General features: G+C 38.7%; 1 protein-coding gene across 3 annotated transcripts in view; it reads right to left on the bottom strand.

Moving 5' to 3' along the window:
• The window catches only part of TBX20 (T-box transcription factor 20), a 73,358-nt gene that overhangs the window by 31,497 nt on the left and 23,687 nt on the right, over positions 1 to 18,174 (bottom strand). For all 3 annotated transcript variants that reach the window (XM_081931909.1, XM_081931907.1, XM_081931908.1), the window contains exon 6: positions 4,570 to 4,646. In XM_081931909.1, coding sequence (XP_081788035.1) covers positions 4,570 to 4,646 — 77 coding nt within the window. The remainder of the gene's footprint in view (positions 1 to 4,569; positions 4,647 to 18,174) is intronic.

The raw sequence follows: 18,174 nt of genomic DNA, 5'->3' as shown, positions 1-18,174 counted from the left end.
TCCGGAGGCTTCGGATGCCTTCGGAGCGCTTAAAACCACCCTCCGAGCAACCCGGAAGTCACTTCCGGTTTGCTCGGAGGGTGGTTTTAAGCATTCCGAAGGCTTCAGGGAAGCCTCCGGACAGTCCCTGAAGTCTCTGTCGGGGGGGCGGGGGAGGCTCTTTTCGCCCTCCCCAGGCTCCTATAAAGCCTCTGGAGCCTGGGGAGGGCGAAAAAAGCATGTAAAAATGGGGGGGGCGTTGTGCGCACATGCGCACTGGGGGATTGCGCATTGCATTATGGGTGTGGCACGCCCGCACACGACCCTCCCGCGCTCCCCCCATGTGTGGCACGCGAGCCAAAAAAGGTTCGCCATCGCTGATATAGAGGATACTAAATATGAAGTTTTTCCATGAAGCATATCTGTCACAATGTTTAATTTAATTAAATAAATAAGAAAAAACAAGTCATGGACACAAATAAAGAATTATAAGGTTAATAATTAATTTGAATATAATATGTTTACTGAGAATGGAATATACAATATTACAGAAGTTATAAAAATAGAAGTAATAAATGTTTATAATAGAAGTAATAAATAATGTTTCTTACCCTTTGATTATCTTTTCTTTGCTTATTGTTATTATTTACTATTGTGAGTTTTTATTTTGGATCAAATTCATAAATTAAATAATTTCTTTAAATAAAATTTGCAGTCATTATCATAAATCCTAAGTATTCTTTAAGCATTCTCATGAAGTAATTTTGCTGAAAACCCAGTGAGACAAGCACCACCTGAACTAGGCAAAATGCTACCCTGCACTAAACTGTATTTTATCTAACCTTCCACATTTAAAAAAACCTTCCAGATTTAAAAAAAAAATTCTATATTGTATATTGTAATCTGATCCCTCTGGTACCAATCCAATGGGAGCTTATCTTAATCTGTTAAATATACGGTATATAAAGAAGGAGGTTTCTGGGGATATTGAAGAGCACTTTCTTTTTTTATCATTATTTGAAGTAGTCCATAATTAAGCCCTGATATTGACAATATGGCTCAAAAATTCCAAAGTGGAGTTACTTTAAATTAAGATATTAATGAGACTGTAAATTTGAAATGAGACAGTTGAAATTGTTAAAGTCATGTATTTATAAAACCATATTCAATTAAGCTGGAAAAGTGCAATGTCTGTCATCATGTCATAAAAAGATGTGTTTTTCTCTCAAATTTGTTGTAAGGAAGCCCAGCCCATATTGCTGCAGATGGAAGCTGTTTTCAATCAGTTACAAGGAGCAATCCAATTACTAGATGGTTTAGTGCAGTAACTGACTCCAGCCTAATTTAATTTCTTTGGGTCTCTAAAGATCAATTGATCTGATTTGCTTCCCTCCCTAAAGGCTAGTTAGGAAGGAGGGGAGGGGAAGCAGACTTAAATATCTGGAAATTAAATACAAAAATTTGTCCCACATTCACACTATTTAGGTCAACTCAAAGTCTCAATGCCCATGATGAATAAGAGTGGTTTTGCATAACAAACAAGCTAATGTCCCCCCAAAATGGTAATATAAAAGTGTGTTTACTTTAGAAAACCTATTCATAAAATGAGGGTTTTTTTCATTACAAAGGCAACTTAAACATCTACTTTTCAAGATGGAAAGTCAATCTGCTAACAATCCTTACCAAATCATATAAATGAAATTGATATTGCTTGTTTTCAAAAATAGCATTTGAGACATATTAACTCTGCAAGTTGTCCTCAAGGTCAATCATTCAAGGAATATATTGAAGTGGTAATCCATTACTTTTAATATATGCATAGAAAAGACCTCTACTTTAGCTGAAATTTAAAATTAAATACGATAAACTCCACTCATCACAGGGATATTGAACTATTTAATAATAAATACCTGGGTGTTTTGAAGCCAATAGCATTTTTTTTATTTATAGCTTTAGCTTATAGAAACCATTTGATACTTTCAATGAAAATTTAACTTTATAAGGTTTCTTGCTTTTACTTATCTACTGTACATGTATTAATGGCAACCAGTATTTTAAATTCTGTGACTTAGTCTTGGACTGTAAATAAATTTTAAAAATATGTTAATTTATTTCAAAGTAGTTACTGGGAATTTATTTATTTATAGTCTGCATTTTAAAAAAATCTTACACTACTGCTGCCTTTAAAATTATATACTCATTAAAGATTTTGTAAAAATTAGCAGAGGCTTCTAAACCAGTAGTTTATCTTCAATAGAAACTGAAGGAGGTAGACAAAATCAGTCCTATTAGTGTAGTTACTGAAATAAACATCTTGTCTCCAACTAGGCTGGCTTCCTCTGGGAGGGAAAAAATAAATTTCATTCCTATTTCCAGAGACACATATTAAGGGATGCCCTGCTTAAGGTCTGGGAAAAAATATTTAAAAAACCATTATGTGAAAATTCCAATCTGGCTATCAATGATGGAGGCAATGACATATTCAAATACTATAGATCTCAGCAAAATGGTAAGTTATGCAGAACTCTTAGATGAAAAAGAACTAAAATCAGTACAAGATCTGAAAATACAAGGAATAAATATGGAATGGTGGCCCTATTTACAAATTAAAAGAAGATTTAAAAAAGATCGAGAACAACATGGAATACACGAGAAACAAATGGAATTAGATAAAATATTAGGAACGGGAGGAAAAATGATTACTAGATTGTATAATTTTCTTTTAAGATATAAAATGGAGGAAGAGATTGTAAATGAGACAATGATTAGCTGGGGAAGAAATTTTGGCCATAATATAGCATTAGAAAAATGGGATAAATTATGGGAAACAAATTATAAATTTACAACGGCAGTAGCTTACAAAGAAAACCTCTATAAAATGTTTTATAGATGACATTTGCCTCCAGCGAGATTTGCAAAAATATACCCAAATTTATCCTCCAAACGTTAGAGATGTAGCCACAAGTCTGGAACTTTTTACCATATGTGATGGATGTGCCCCATCACAAGGAAATACTGATGCAAAATTCAGAAATGGTTGGAAGAAATTACAGAGCGAAAAATAGAACTAAAACCAGAAGCATTCTTATTAGGACTACTAGACCAAAAACTGGATAAACAATCTCAATACATAATCATACACATACTCACTGAAGCCAGGATTGCTTTCGCACAAAACTGGGGGCAAAAAATCAATACACCCGCAGATGAAATAATAACTAGCAAAGTACTCGAATATGCAGAGATGGATGAAATGATAATAGAACTAAAAGAAAGAGAAGAATCGGATTTTTATAAAATATGGAATAAAATTTATAAATGGCTAGAAAACAGAAGCCAAAACAGAAAATAGAGAATGCAAATATATGGTGATATAAATAATCAATATTATGTTAGCACTACTGTTGTTATATTATAGGACAAGGTTAAAGCAATAGGAAGGCAATGCAGAATGGAGAATTATAAAAGCTAAACAGGAAAGCTGATACAGAAGTCTGTATAATTACTTTATATTGTTATCTATGTTTTGGGTTTTGTTTGTTTTTGTGGTGTTTTTCTTTCTGTTTTTAAAGATTAAAACATTCAATAAAAAAAGAAATAAAGATCTTGGCTGTTCTATTTCTATAAAGCAGTAACAAGTGTTTGAAAGAATCTGAAACTACTCTCTTGATGATCCAAAAATATGGTTAATAAAAAGATTATATTTTAAATATATTATAGATTTTAAAGAATGCTCATATACAGTTCTGTGATACCTTTGGATGCAACTGAGAACATTACCTTATAAGATTTGGGTTTGTCATGTTTTAGTATAAAATCTATACAATAAAAACTACTGTTTCTTAGCTAATTCTGGAATCAATTAAGACATCAAGAATTATGAACTTTTTATAAATGTGCATGCTGCAGAAAGATTCAACAATATTTTTTAAAAGTTTATCTAAACACATATTCAAAGCTGCTACATTTTATTCTTAAAGAAAATTACTGTATTTTCTTCAACACGGCTTCTGGAAGTACAGTAGCTTAATATTTTGGGATATGTGCTATGCATATAAAGCATCTTCTTCCAATGCCTCTAGTTTGTTACCCAAAAAAGTTTTTACATGAGTACAATACATGTGTGGAAGAATGGAAGCCTCTTCCAGCTTTTGAAGTGACTAGAAGATATAAACTACCAAACTGACTTGTTGACTTCCTACTTCAGTCAGGAAAACTGTTTTCTCAATGACATCAAACACTTGAATCAAAGCCAAGTACTTTCTTACATAGCATCACAAATCGGCAATCATGTCACCTGCCCTCACTTGTCCTTTATTCACACATATATAAACAGATTACATAAAAAAAGCTAAGATGCATCAGTGAACACATTCTTATTGCTTAACCATGGAGGATCCATTTACAGAGAACACATACTGTCTTTGCTGCTTAGAAGCAACTTTCTATCACAACTTATTGAGTGTATTCATGATGTGTCACTTCTTTGAAAATGTTTCCTGAGAAAACTTGGAAGATTTATAGCAAAGGCCAGAAATGATACATGGCGACAATTAGAATCTATCCATATATACAACAGATCCTCATTACCTCTCAATATCTGTGAGTCTGGAAGAATCCCTGAATCCTTTAGCAAATGGGTTGCTGTCAATTTTCAGTTTGGTTATCTAAAAACAGAAAGAGATGAGAAAATCTTACAGCATATAGCAATGTTACTTAAACAAATCCATCTCTGGTTGAATTGTGGCATTTTTCATCACAGAAACTGATTAGCAAATTATGTCTTCATGCTAGAATTGTAAGGAAACTTGCTCATTTCATTCACCATCTTGTAGCTAGAATAGTTGTATAGAATAGAGATACAGTTTAGTCTTATTTAATCTTATTTATTTAATAATCTTATTTAAGAGTTAACCCCTTGAAACAATAAAGATTATTCATCCTGATTAAAGCAATCCATATTTCAGTTAGTCTATTTCTAAATCATTCAGGAAGACACTACAAACTGCTTTGTTCTTTAAGCCTTTGGAAAATAGCAGGCTGTTGCCAAGAATATTGATTAAAAGTTGATTATTTTCTGCTGAAGTTCTTTTGATTTTATTGGTTTTCTAGGAATTGGAATTGAATTGTTTTGTAGTTTTGTTCTGTTTTACTTGTTTTTATCAGTTTTTACTATTATTAATCTCTTGGAATCTTATGGAATGGGGTAATGCATAATATATGCAATAAATGAAATTTTTAAAGCACATTTTGAAATAAATACTAGAGATGCATTCCAAATATGGAAATGTGGCTGTGCATAGTTGACAATTAACTGAAATACAGTATGTGCTCTGGATTTTCCGTGAGTTCAACTATACTCTATTATTAAAACTCAGTACAATTCCTAAAACACTGTGCGATCTTTGAGCATGTTTGAAAGATTTTCCTTTAAATTATTTTAAAGAATGTACTAGCATTATGAAAAGTATTTTAATGAAATGTTACATGTGCTTAAACTATCCAAATTTCTTTTACTCAAACCAAACATAAAAAATAGCCTTTGTTTCGGAAAAACATTCAAGCTATTTTACAGAAACCATAACATTTCATAAATTTAGCCCTCCCCAAATTTTAGCAAGGAATTGTGAAAAGGCTTAGCATATTTTTGCTCCATTTATAAATCAGTGTAATATAACTGAAACTCAGAACAGTTATTCAATGCTAAAATGCACCAGAAAACAGATCAGGTTAATTGAGCCAACCAACTGTACTCTTCCATGTAGAGAATGTCTACAAAGTGGTGAATTGAAACATTAAACGAAAACAGAATAGAATTACCGGTACCTGGAATATAATGTACTTTAAGGCCACTATAGTAAAGGTAAAAGTTCCCCTCACACATATGGGCTAGTCGTTCCTGACTCTGAGGGATGGTGCTCATCTCTTGTTTCAAAGCCGAAGAACCAGCACTGTCTGAAGACTTCCCCATGGTCATGTGGCCAGCATGACTAAACACTGAAAGTGCACAGAACCCTGTTACCTTCCCACTAAAGTAGTCCCTATTTTTTTCTACTTGCATTTTTACATACTTTCGAACTGCTAGGTTGGCAGAAGCTGGGACAAGTAACGGGAGCTCACCCTGTTACACGGAACTAGGGATTTGCACTGCTAAACTGCCGACCTTTCTGATTGACAAGCTCAGCATCTTAGCCAATGAGCCACTGTGTCCCTTCAAGGCCACTATACGGAGAAGTAATTTCTCAGCTCCTTGGGGATAAAGAGGTAATTTTCCAAACATAGTATCTGGCCTATAAATGCAAATAATTGGCCATGTTGTGTGTGTTCAAAAAACCACACAGAGGTGGGGATAATATAAAAAATGGTGTTGCATTATCAGTATTTAATTAGTTATTAGTTATTCATTATTTGACAATTGCTATATAAATAAACTTTTCTATAAAAGAGATGATAAATAAGCTATTGCTGAATAGAAATTCCTGTTTACTTACTAGGGAAAATTAACAGTTTATCTTATAGTAAAATTCAATTTACATTTAGAAAAGGATAAAAGATCACTGGCAGGAATAGTCAACACCCCAGAAGACAAGCTCAGAATTAAAAAAGATCTTGACAAACTTGAATTTTAATGTGGAGAAAAGCAAAGCTTTACATTTAGGCGGGGGAAAAAATCAAAGATATAAGTACAGATTAGACGAGACCTGGCTCAAAAACAGTAGCTGTAAGTGGGACCTTGGCGTCCTAGTGAATGATCACTTAAATATGAGCCACTAGTGTGTAGCAGCAGCCAAACAAGCTAATGCAATCCTGGGTTGTATACACAGAGGCATAGAATTAAGATCACATGAAGTACTAGTACCACTTTATAAAACCCTTGTAAGACCACACCTGGAATACTGCAACCAATTTTGGTTACCATACTACAAAACAGATGTTGAGACTTTGGAAAAATTTCAGAGAAAAGGAACTAAGAGGATCAAAGGCCTGGAGACTAAAACATACGAAGAATGGCTGCAGACTAGTCTAAAGAAAAACTAGGGGTCACATGATAGCAATATTCCAGTATTTGAAGCAGTGACATGCGGTGAGGTTTATGGCTGGTGAGGCACTGACACAGTAGTGGGTTTCAATTTTTTTTAGACGTGGACTTCATTTCCCAGAATTCCACAGCCAGGCATGCTCAGTTCCGATTTAAAGCGACAGCATTTGTTTTTCTCCTTTGCAAAAGAAGTTTCCTTCTTTTTCTTCTCCCTTCCCCTTCTTCCTCCCTCTCTCCCTCCCTCCCCCTCTCTCAAACACACACACACGTTGGATTGGACTATCTCTCCTACCTCCTTCCCTCTCTCTCACTCTCTCTCTCTCAAACAAACACACACATACACACACAAAGTTGGATTGGAGGTAGAGCACCAGCGAGGAGACCACAGGAGGAGGCAGGAAGCCAGTCAAAGAGCCATACTGGAGCACACACACTTTCCCCCAGCCTCGGAAGGATCCAGCCCAGCTTCACTGATTACAGGTTTGAAAAGGCAACGTGGCTCTGTCCCTCCAGCCCCACACCAGGAGGATAGTTTGAATTCCTCCCCCTCCCTCCAACCCACACGTACCTTTTCCAGCTGTTTCAGAGAGGATTTCAACTCTGCTCTTGCCTCCAGTTCTCTGAAGAAGCCCCGCCCAAATGAGCGTCCTCTACTATGAGGCAGGAGAACTGCGTGCCTCACCTACGTCAGAAATTTTTAGGCTTTTAACCTTTGCTTAACTCTGCTCGAGTGATCATAAAACGCCTAAAGTCAGACTAGCTGAGGCATGCAGTTCTCCTGCCTCATAGTAGAGGGAGCTTTTTTAGAGGCTTTTTTAAACAGTTAAGCAGAGTCATCCACGGTGAGGCAACAACTAGCTCAGCCTGACCTCAGCTCTCGCCTTTTTCCTTTTACATTTTTTTTTCTTTTCATGATGACAGTGGTGAGGCTGTGCCTCCCCTGACTGCACGTCACTGATTTGAAGGGCTGCCACAAAGAAGAGGGGATCAAGTTATTGACCAAAGCACCAGAGAGCAGGACCAGAAACAATGGTTGGAAACTAATCAAAGAGAGAAGCAAGCTGGAATTAGGGATAAACTTCCTAATGAAGAACTGTGAGGACAGTTAACCAGTGGAAGAGTTTGCCTGCAGAAATCGTGGGCACTCCATCACTGGATGTTTTTAAGAAGGGGGCTGGACTAGAAGACCACCAAGGTCTCTTCCAGATCATTCTAGTCTACAATATACAGGCATTTTTTATGAAGCCACACTTAAAAAGGAAAGGGAAAAAATCAGTTCCTATATGAATGAAGAAAGCATTTCCAGGAACATTTGTCAAAATGAATGTTGACCTACAATTCAACTCTCTTATAGTGGCTTGACTGTTTAAACAAATGTCTGACCTTTAAATCTTAAATGTGAGATAGTTTATTGAAAGTGTAATGTATTTAGCTCTTATCTAATAACCCGAATAAATGTAATCATCCTCTTAAAACCAGCACTGAAAGAAATGGTTAAAAAAAATAAGAGAGGTTCCATCTTCATTAGTCATAGATACTATGACAGAATCAATCGCCAATATTTTCCCAATTTCCATTGGGAAATTCAACAGTATTTATGTTATGTGCTTCAGAATCAAAATAACACTTCTAAAAACTGCTATATCAATGTACATGCCTAGTGTTCTACATAACCTGTACATGCAACAGTGCTGACTAGACTGTTTTTAACTGGTGTAAGTGTGTCTGTGTGTGTGTGTATAATTTGAATTGTCCACCAAGATAATCCAGATATGGAAACTGTATTAATTTACGCTGCCCAGAGTCATCTTCAGGGAGATTAATGACCATATAAATTTGAGTAAACAGACAGACTTCAGAACTGAATTAGACTCCAAAATGCTATCAATAGTACGCAGATGTTCAGGACTACCTTTCTTTTCACTTTTCACACATTAATATTATAATTCCCAGAATTTCAAGCCATAGCATGAGCAGTAGACTTCTGGGATTTATACTCCCATCACTTCTAAAGGATAGCAGTTTGTAAAAAAAAGTTCCATTGTAAACCTTTATTAGGAAAGGACAGCATACGCCAGGAAAGAACTTTTCCCCTCAGTATTTAATTCATTATCATTGTGGCTTTCCTAGGAGGAAGAATAAATGGATTTTACTGTTTCTTTTTGTTGTGGTATTAAAAAGAAATGCCTGACTTTGGATAGCTAAACTGGAGGCAAAAGCATTATATTTTGCTTTGCCTCAAATATGAAAATGTATCTTAATCTGAACATAGCTAGATACCTGAACATAAACACTTACATAATGGTGTAGCCTTGTGACATAAGACAGAGCATTAAGTGCATATTTACTCACTTTATTGCTCACTTGTTACTCATAGTAACAACTATGGTATCAAGCAGAGCCTGCTCCAAGTTAAATATGGGGCAACTTACTCCTGAGTATATGTGCATAATGAAGCCCTATTTGTATATTGACCAGGAGGTGAATCCAGACTTTGCTGAATTGCAGTGCCTCTCATTCTTGCATTTTCCATGCTGCTGAGATTTTGAGTGGAGTGACTGTTGAAGAAACATGATTTTCCATCTGCTCTGAGTTACACTAAAATGGAGTTTCCTATTATTTAGGCAGTACTTTTATTTAAAATTTTCTATAACACTTGTTAAACACTTGTTAACACTTGTTAAGAGAAACAATAAATCAAACATCAACTTAGAAAATGCACCTTTAATTTATAACATTTATACTTAGGCTACAAAACCCAACAATTTGAAATAATATATCTGCATCATGGAAACCTGGATAAAACTCAGTTCCTTAACAAATACTTCAATCCCAAACTGCTAAAAAAAGAAAAATGCAAAGAAAAGTTAATGCCATGGAAAAGAAATTAATTTTGAAGGTCTTCCTAAAAACCATAAATGACAACAAGGATTGACCTTGAAGAGAAACAATTTGCAGGAAAGTCTCCCTCCCTATTGTAGTTCACATTCTGAAACAGATTCAAAGAAGCAGAAATTATATAAGTACTTAATAAAAAAGAGATTGAATTGTGAATAAACAGAATAAAAATCAATGATATTTTAAAAATAACAGGTGGAAATAGAAATGAATTCTAATTTGGGATTATGTCTACCTTTGGATTTGATAGGACTCTTGAAACTTGGATAGGACAATGTTCCTGGTCACTAGCAGGATTACCAGATGCAGTGCACGAGATTTATTTCCAAGAACAGATATTGTCAGTCTTCCAGTAAATCAGAGAAGACCATGACCAGATGAGCCAATTCTATTGTATTGGTAAGGATACTTCAACAGAATCTTGCAAGTCTAAAAGTCTACCTGGCCCATTGGAGGGGAGGGGCCTGTTTGTTCTATGCCATTAAGCAACTGTGGATTCCCTCCCTGTTCAATTGTTTCCTATTGCTTCCCAGGTAGCATGTCCTTTCCTCTTCCATCAGTATCTGTTCTTGGAAACAAAACTAGTGCTATAAACTAGTATGTTACTTTACTATATGCTAACTTCTATATTATTTAAATGATAATATATTTAAATATACTTAAAATACAGTGTGGAGGGAGAGGGTATAATTGTCCAAGGACAAATAATAGTCAGGTTGCTATGAGTGAAAAATGGGCGTTTTGCTCACTTTTGCCCCCCCCCAGCCCCCAGGAGCACTCTATAAGCCTCCTAAAGCCTATTCACGCCATTTTTTGGGAAAATGGCCCGTTTTCATGAAAAACGGGCCATTTTTGGGAGGTCTGCAGAGAACAAAAACTTGTTTATTTTAATCTGCCTCTTCAAAACCTTGGTGCGTCTTATACTCCGGTTCATCTTATACTCCAAAAAATATGGTATTTTGGTTGTTTGCATCTTACAATATTCACACACAGTATTCCCAAATCTTGTATCTCCATCCTATATTTGGGCATCTGATTTCTTTTCACTAAGAATTTAGGCATTTCACTCTGGAAAATTTGATAGGCATTCCTTCTGAGCTATTAATGAAAATATTAATGATTTCCAGATCTAGAATATAGAGCGGCTCCAGAACAGCTGCCCACTTCCTCTAAAGTCTCACTAATGCGATTTATGTGAACGGGTAAGCCAAGCTTTAGTCTGGAGTAATACAGGATACCATTTCCTCCTTCATCTATATCGTGCATACTGTCTCTCTTTGTAGTAAAAAACCTCAGACTTGTCTATATTAACAAGGTCTTGGAAAAGTCTGCCTCTTTTAGCTATAAGCAGTGGTCTTCTGATTCTCTAAAAACACCTCCCCAGCATGCATGACTAGGATGCATGTACACCTTCAGTATCCAAGAAAGTCAGGCATGCTCCTTCAGTATCCAAGAAAGAAAAATCTCAACTCCATTTGAATAGAGATAAAGTACTTTTACTAGATATGAATTGAAAGCAGCAAAAAGGAAAGCAAGATCTGAGCCAAAAAGGCGCAAACAAGTATATATCAAATGATTACCCAACCCCCTCCCTCCAATTACCCCAGCCCAGTGTCCAAGCAGCAACTCCCTAAGGTATCACATGGGGTGCATCTTTTGGCCTCATCAGTTTGATATACGAGATGGTTGCCCTTGACCAAGGCCAAACATCAGCCATCAGCATGTGCAGAAGGTGGTGAGAACAAAACTCCTTTCTACATATTCCTCCAGTACCATATAATTCCTTTCCCAAATACCATGTTTCCACCCTCCCTGTTTCTATGGCAGCCAACAGCAAGCAAGTAAAGCAGAGGCTGACGTCTAGCCCTCCTTCAGAAAGGACACCACCTCAGGAGAAATATAAAACAAAACAAAAACAACAATAACAACTAATAACATATACCAAATTCAAGGCTTATCAGGATACCTGGCATAGAATTTCGGTAAAATCAGATTTGTTCACCCATTCAGCCTGGAAAGGGGGAAATGTTTCTATGTTTCCTGGAATCTAAGATTTCTTTAACTTCAATCAGGAGGGGAACAGGGGGTGAAGGTTGGGGTGGATACATGGCAGAGATGTGTTCCAGCTTCAGTAAGTTTACATGAAACACTGAATAAATCCTGCTAAGGGCCTTTGGCAATTCCAACTTCACTGATACAGGATTTATAATTTTGACAATGGAAAATGGACCCACATATTTTGGACCCAATTTCTTCAATTTCTAAGTGGTTTGCAGAAATTTAGTGGACAAAAATGCCCTATCACCAACCTGGTACTCTTGGCTTGGCCCTTTTTTTGTCAGCTTGTTTTTTGTGTGCTTGGTGAGCCGCATCTAAGGCCTTGCGGGTCATCAGCCAAAACCATTGAAGTTGATCACTCCACCCGGACAAGGACAAAATCTGTGGCTTCTCTTGAGGCAATTCAGGAATGGGCACAAAATCCTGACCAAACAGAACTTTAAAAGGGGTCATTCCAGTACTGCTATGTACTGAATTATTGTACGCCACCTCTGCATGTGGCAAAAGGTCAGCCCAATTATCCTGTTGATAATTGACATAACACCTAAGGTACTGCTCCAAAACCAGGTTAGTCCTTTCACAAACCCCATTAGTCTGCAGATGGTGGGCAGAGCTTAATCCCTGGGCGGAGCCTATTAATTTCAGGAACTCTTTCCAAAAGAGGGAGATGAATTGGACCCCTCTGTCTGAAATAATGCATTCAGGAACTCCATGTAACCTATACACATGTAAAATAAACAATTTAGCTAATGACTTTGCTGATGGGATTTTGGAACAAGGTACAAAGTGGACCTGTTTGGAGAACAGATCAGTGATCACCCAAATAAAGGTATTTCCAAGACTTTCTGGTAGCTTGACAATACAATCCATTGATATTTTTTTCCATGGTGCCCGGGTCAGGCAACACTCTGAAGGAGTCCTTGAGGTTTTCCTGGTGGTCTCTTTGCGGCTGCACAAACCGGACAGCTGGCTATATAGGATTCTATGTCTTTTTTCAGGGAAGGCCACCAAAACTGCCTCTTAATCAAATGCAAACTTTTCACAAATCCAAAATGACCCACCATTCTCGAGTCATGGGCTTGTTGAAGGACAACAATTTTCAGGCTGGCAGGAACATACAGCTTAGCTCCTACCCAAGCCAGGCCATCTTTTATGGTGCACTCATCAGAATGTTCTTTGAATCAGTCATCCAATGTGAGACCTTCCTTAAGTTTGTGTATCAAGTCCACAGTTACATCTAAATCCACTGCCCCCTGGCTTCTAGTGACATTGGGCAGCCAGGTTCTTAGCTGGGATAACTGGATGAACCAAAGTTGGTCTGGTGTTGTTGTTCTGGGGAAGCCTGAACAGGACATCTGCCATAAAGTTTTTTCCTCTAGGGATGTACTTTAGGGTAAAGTTGAAACGGTTGAAATGCTGTGCCCAATGTACCTGTTTAAGTGACAGCTTACGTGGGATTTTCAACACTTCCAGCTTTTTATGATCAGTCCATACTTCAAAAGGATGTTTTGCCCCCTCCAGGAAATGTCACCAGGTCATCAGGGCCCACCGGATGGCGAAAGTTTCCTTTTCCCATATGGCCCATCTCCTTTCCGTTTCTGTAAGCTTACGGGAGGTGTAGGTGCAAGGTGGCAATTTTCTCTCTGCGTTTGTTTGGAGTAACACTGTTCCCACTGCCATATCACTTGCATCCGCTTGAATCACAAATGGTGCATCCATGTCTGGATGTTTCAAAACAGGTTCAGCTGCAAACAGTCACTTCAACTTCTCAAAAACTGATTGACATTCCATAGTCCAGTTCAGAGGCTTACCAGGCCTAGGTTTATCCTCTCCTTTTGATTTCAGGAGATTCATTGGCAGTGCAATACTAGCGAATGAGGGGATAAATTGATGGTAGAAATTAGCAAACCCCAAAAAACTTTGTAGTTGCTTGCGGGTGCGAGGAGCTGCCCACTCAGTAACAGCTCGGACTTTCCCCAGGTCCATTTTGATGCCTTCATGGGAAATACAGTATCCCAAATAATCAATTCTCTCCTGGTGAAATTCACACTTAGACAATTTGGTATAAAGTTCAGCGGCCCTGAGTTTTTTGAGGACTGAGCGCACCAAAGTCACGTGTCCTTCATGTGTTTCCTTGTAGATAAGGATGTCATCAAGGTAACCCAACATCCACTTGTACAGGTGTTCATGCAACACTTCATTTATTAATTGCATGAAGACCACTGGCGCCCCCTGAAGTCCAAATGAAGTACTCTAAACTGGAAACATCCCAAAGGGCAGTTGAAGGCAGTTTACCACTCATCTCCCTCCTTTATTCTGACTCTGTAGTAGGCTTCTCTTAGATTTAACTTCATGAAAATTTTCCCTTTACCCTAATGGGCTAACTTTCTCCTGGAGTGCAACAAAATTGGGAAGTTAAAGCCAGCCAGCCAAAAGGGGCCTGGAACACATTCACCTCCTCCCCCTCTGCAAAGCAGTGGCTCTGGACCCATGAATCAAGCAACCCCAGGGTGAGCTTTCTTCCTGGGTCATGAATGGGTTCAATGTCAGTGGATGCCTGCCCTTTCCCAGCAGATGGCGCCATCCCAGATAGCTGCCCCTAGGCAGAACTAGGGACTGGGACCACCACCGGGCCTAGCCCCCCCCCAGCAATGCCTCAACAGGCTTTTGCCCAACTGATGGGTGTGGCCCAACAAAGGGGCTTACCATCCCAGGCAGCAGGCTAACAGGCTGCTCCGGTTCAACCTCCAACACCCCATGTTTTCGTGCAACGTTCGATGGGACCCCAGACAAGCTAGCTTACTTCATGAATCGAGTATTGGCATACGTTGACCAAGTAGGCTCACAATACCCGTTGGATCGAGAGTTGATCCAAGAAATAGCAGAGGATAGCAGGATAAATGAAGGAGAGGCTGCACAATGGATAGCGGAGCTCCATGAAGAAGCAGCTCCTGAGAGACGACATCCGGTCCCCGAAGGCGATGGACGTTCTCGTCCACTGCTCGTCTCTCCGGCAGGCTCATTTTAGGAGCACAGGGGGCAGCCGCGGGGGGGTTTCCAGCTTCGCCCCAGGAGCTGGGGAGCATGGGGGGGGGGTGCATGGCATTGCTGTGTGCCTTCGCCAAACGGACTCCGGAAGGAAAGAATTAGAAATCACAGCTGAAGCGCGGGAGGTGAGAAGTTTACCTCAATCTCTTTGAATTTCATCTAATTGATGAACAGCAGCTTTCCTTAAGTTGTGGGTTCAATCTTTTGAAATTGCAAGATTGGAGGGGGGGGTTTCCACCACCCCTCGGATAAGGTGGCATTTGGAACATCTCTATCTTGGAGTAGAGAGAGAGAGTTAAAAGTTAATTGCTCACTTCTACTAGCTATGGGAGAATGACTTTTATCACAATTGCAAGAGATGACTGCTGAGTTGCTTTTTAAAATAGCTTTATGGAAACTTTGGATATTTTGCTTCCTGGTCCCTTGTGAAGGTGGAGCCAAGATAGCCAACTTCCTTCTTCTTCTTTGCTCATATGAATGAAGTTTCCCCTTTGAAAGAATTTCTGGCTTTATATTATTATTATACCCTGAAGATCTCCTGGAGCCTCTCTTGTTATGTGGTCCCTCTGGATTTGGAGTATTTGATTCTTATCCTTTGGCTTGGAGCTGTGATTGAGGATTAACTTTTACTTCTGGGCTTGTTTGCCTCCACGATTTCCCCCAGCTGTGCATTCCACAGACACCATTTCTTTTGTATAAGATTTATAGGTATCTCTGAACTTAACATGGGGCCCAAAAAGCCACCATCTGGGAAGGCATCTTTGGCGCCGACCTCTTCTACGTCTAGAATGACTACGCAATAGACAAAAATTGCTTCATTTTTACAACCAAAAACGACTGAAGAGAGTTCAAAGGACTTATCTGTTGCTCAAATGTTTCAAACTATTATGAAGGGACAAGACGAACTGAAAAAACAATTGGCAGACTTAAATGAACGGCTCAGAGAAACACAACAGCAAACAACAGAAAATAAACAAAATATTGGGGTGTTGGAGGAGGGCACGGTTGGGTTGAGGGAGGAGGTTAAGATAGTTCAGAAGGGGAATAGAGAACTTGAAAACTTTATGATAAAGATGGACCTTGAAAGAATGTCCTTTTTTCTTAGATTTCAAAATTTACCGGAGACAGAAGATTAAGATCTTAAGGATATTATGACTACAATTTTAGCAGAATATATTAAAAGAGATAAAGAACAGTTGTGGTGGGACATCAATTTGGTTTATAGGATTAACTCAGCATATGCTAGAACACACAATGTTCCAAGGGAAATACATGTTAAATTTCTTAGGAAGACTACAAGAGATGAGGTTTTAGGAGCTCAAAGTGGGGGACCATTAAAATATAAAGATAACGAAATAACCATTCTTAAACAAATTCCAAAAAAAAAAAAGAGAGATAAGAGGAAGAAGTATTCCTCTTTATCAAAGAAATTATATAATAAAGGAGTTTGGTTTAGATGGTTATTGCCAGAAGGAATGTTGATTTTCTGGGAGGGTAGCAGAATTAGAATTAATACAGTTGCGGAGGCAGAGGTCTTCATTAAAAAATACAGTGCTCTCCTAGATGAAACAGGGGACAGTACACAAGATATGAAGGAGGGAGGGGCCGTGGCTCTGCCAGAAGACAGGGCGGAGGAAGCAATATTGAAAAGACTCAGGTCACAAAAATAAATATATTTGAAACATTATTGCAATTGTTGATATAATGTCATTGCTGGAAGTGACACAAGAGATGATTGAACATATGGTTGATACAATGTAAAACAAAAAGCTGTTACTGTTTATCTTTTACTTTTTGGTTTTCTCTTTTGTAAAAGTTGTGAGATTTGGGGGGATTTCTACCTTTGGCACAATGTAGATGTCAAAATTTTTTATATACCTACTTACCCTTTCCTATAAATGTTTTTAAAAACTAATAAAATTCTTATGAAAAAAAAGAAGCAGCTCCTGTGTTAAATGATGTAACGGGGTTCATCCAACTGATGCATGCTCGATTTTATGATGTGGCCCAACATGTGGATGCTGAAGACCAGATCCAGGAATTACGACAGGGTGGTCGTCCCATGAAAGAACTAGTTTGGGAGTTCCGGAGAATAGCTGGGAAACTACGATACTGGCCAGAAAGACTCTTGGTCTATACATTCAAAAAGGCCTTAGATCCCAAACTGAAAGAAGCTTGTGCCATAAGGGGGACCCCAGATCGTCTCCAAGATTGGTACACCACTGCAATCATACTGGACCACGAAATTAACACCTATCCAAAGCCTGGTACCAGAACCCCTGCCAAAAAACCTTTGGCCCACTGAACACAGAGGCAGCAACCTGAAGAAACCCCACCAACCCCTCATTCTGGGGACCCCAAAATAAAGTGCTACCGATGTGGTCAGCTTGGCCACCGGGCATCAAAATGCTGGACTCCAGCCCCGATTCCACAACCATGCCAACCACCTGCCGGAGCTATGAAAAAAAAAACCAGAAAACCCCCAGAAAAGAGTTGTCTGGTACAACAGCCAATGGAGGCGGAGAGCAATGGCAATGAAAACGCCCCTGCCACCTCGGAGGAGGAGGAAGGAACTCTTGAAGACGACTCAATGGTGAGTGCACCTATCCGCCCCTTCCAGATAAAAGCCAAACTCCTAATACCAAAAATGGGGGTAGAAGGGGATGTTGAGGTGATTATAGATACTGGTTGCACCAGATGCTTAATCAACATGTCAATAATGGAGCAACTAGGTATACGCACAAAACCCCTAAAACATCCCGTTCCATTTGAGCAAGTAGATGAAACCCTAATTGGGGGAGCTCCGGCTACAAAGATCACTGAGTTATTAAAACTGGTGATAGGCCGCCACCATGAGTTCCTCAGATTCATCGTGGCCCCTGGAATGCAGGAGTCAATTATCCTGGAACTTGCATGGTTGGACAAGTGGGCACCTACTATAAAGTGGGAGAACGGCGTTAGAAAGTTGATTATTGGGTTTGGGCCGTTACCACCAGTGGAACCTAAAGGCCACCCAGGAATGATTGAACCCAACAGCCCAACCCATCCAGAACCTGCAGCAACCGCAGCAAACACTAAACCTCCGGGAATCCAACGAGTCCCAAAGATCTATTGGGATCTGGTGGAGGTGTTCAGTGAGGAATATGGAAACT

This window comes from Natrix helvetica, assembly GCF_964273705.1.
Source record: "Natrix helvetica genome assembly, chromosome: Z".
NCBI lineage: Eukaryota > Metazoa > Chordata > Lepidosauria > Squamata > Natricidae > Natrix > Natrix helvetica.
This window is presented reverse-complemented; position numbering and strand designations above follow the sequence as displayed.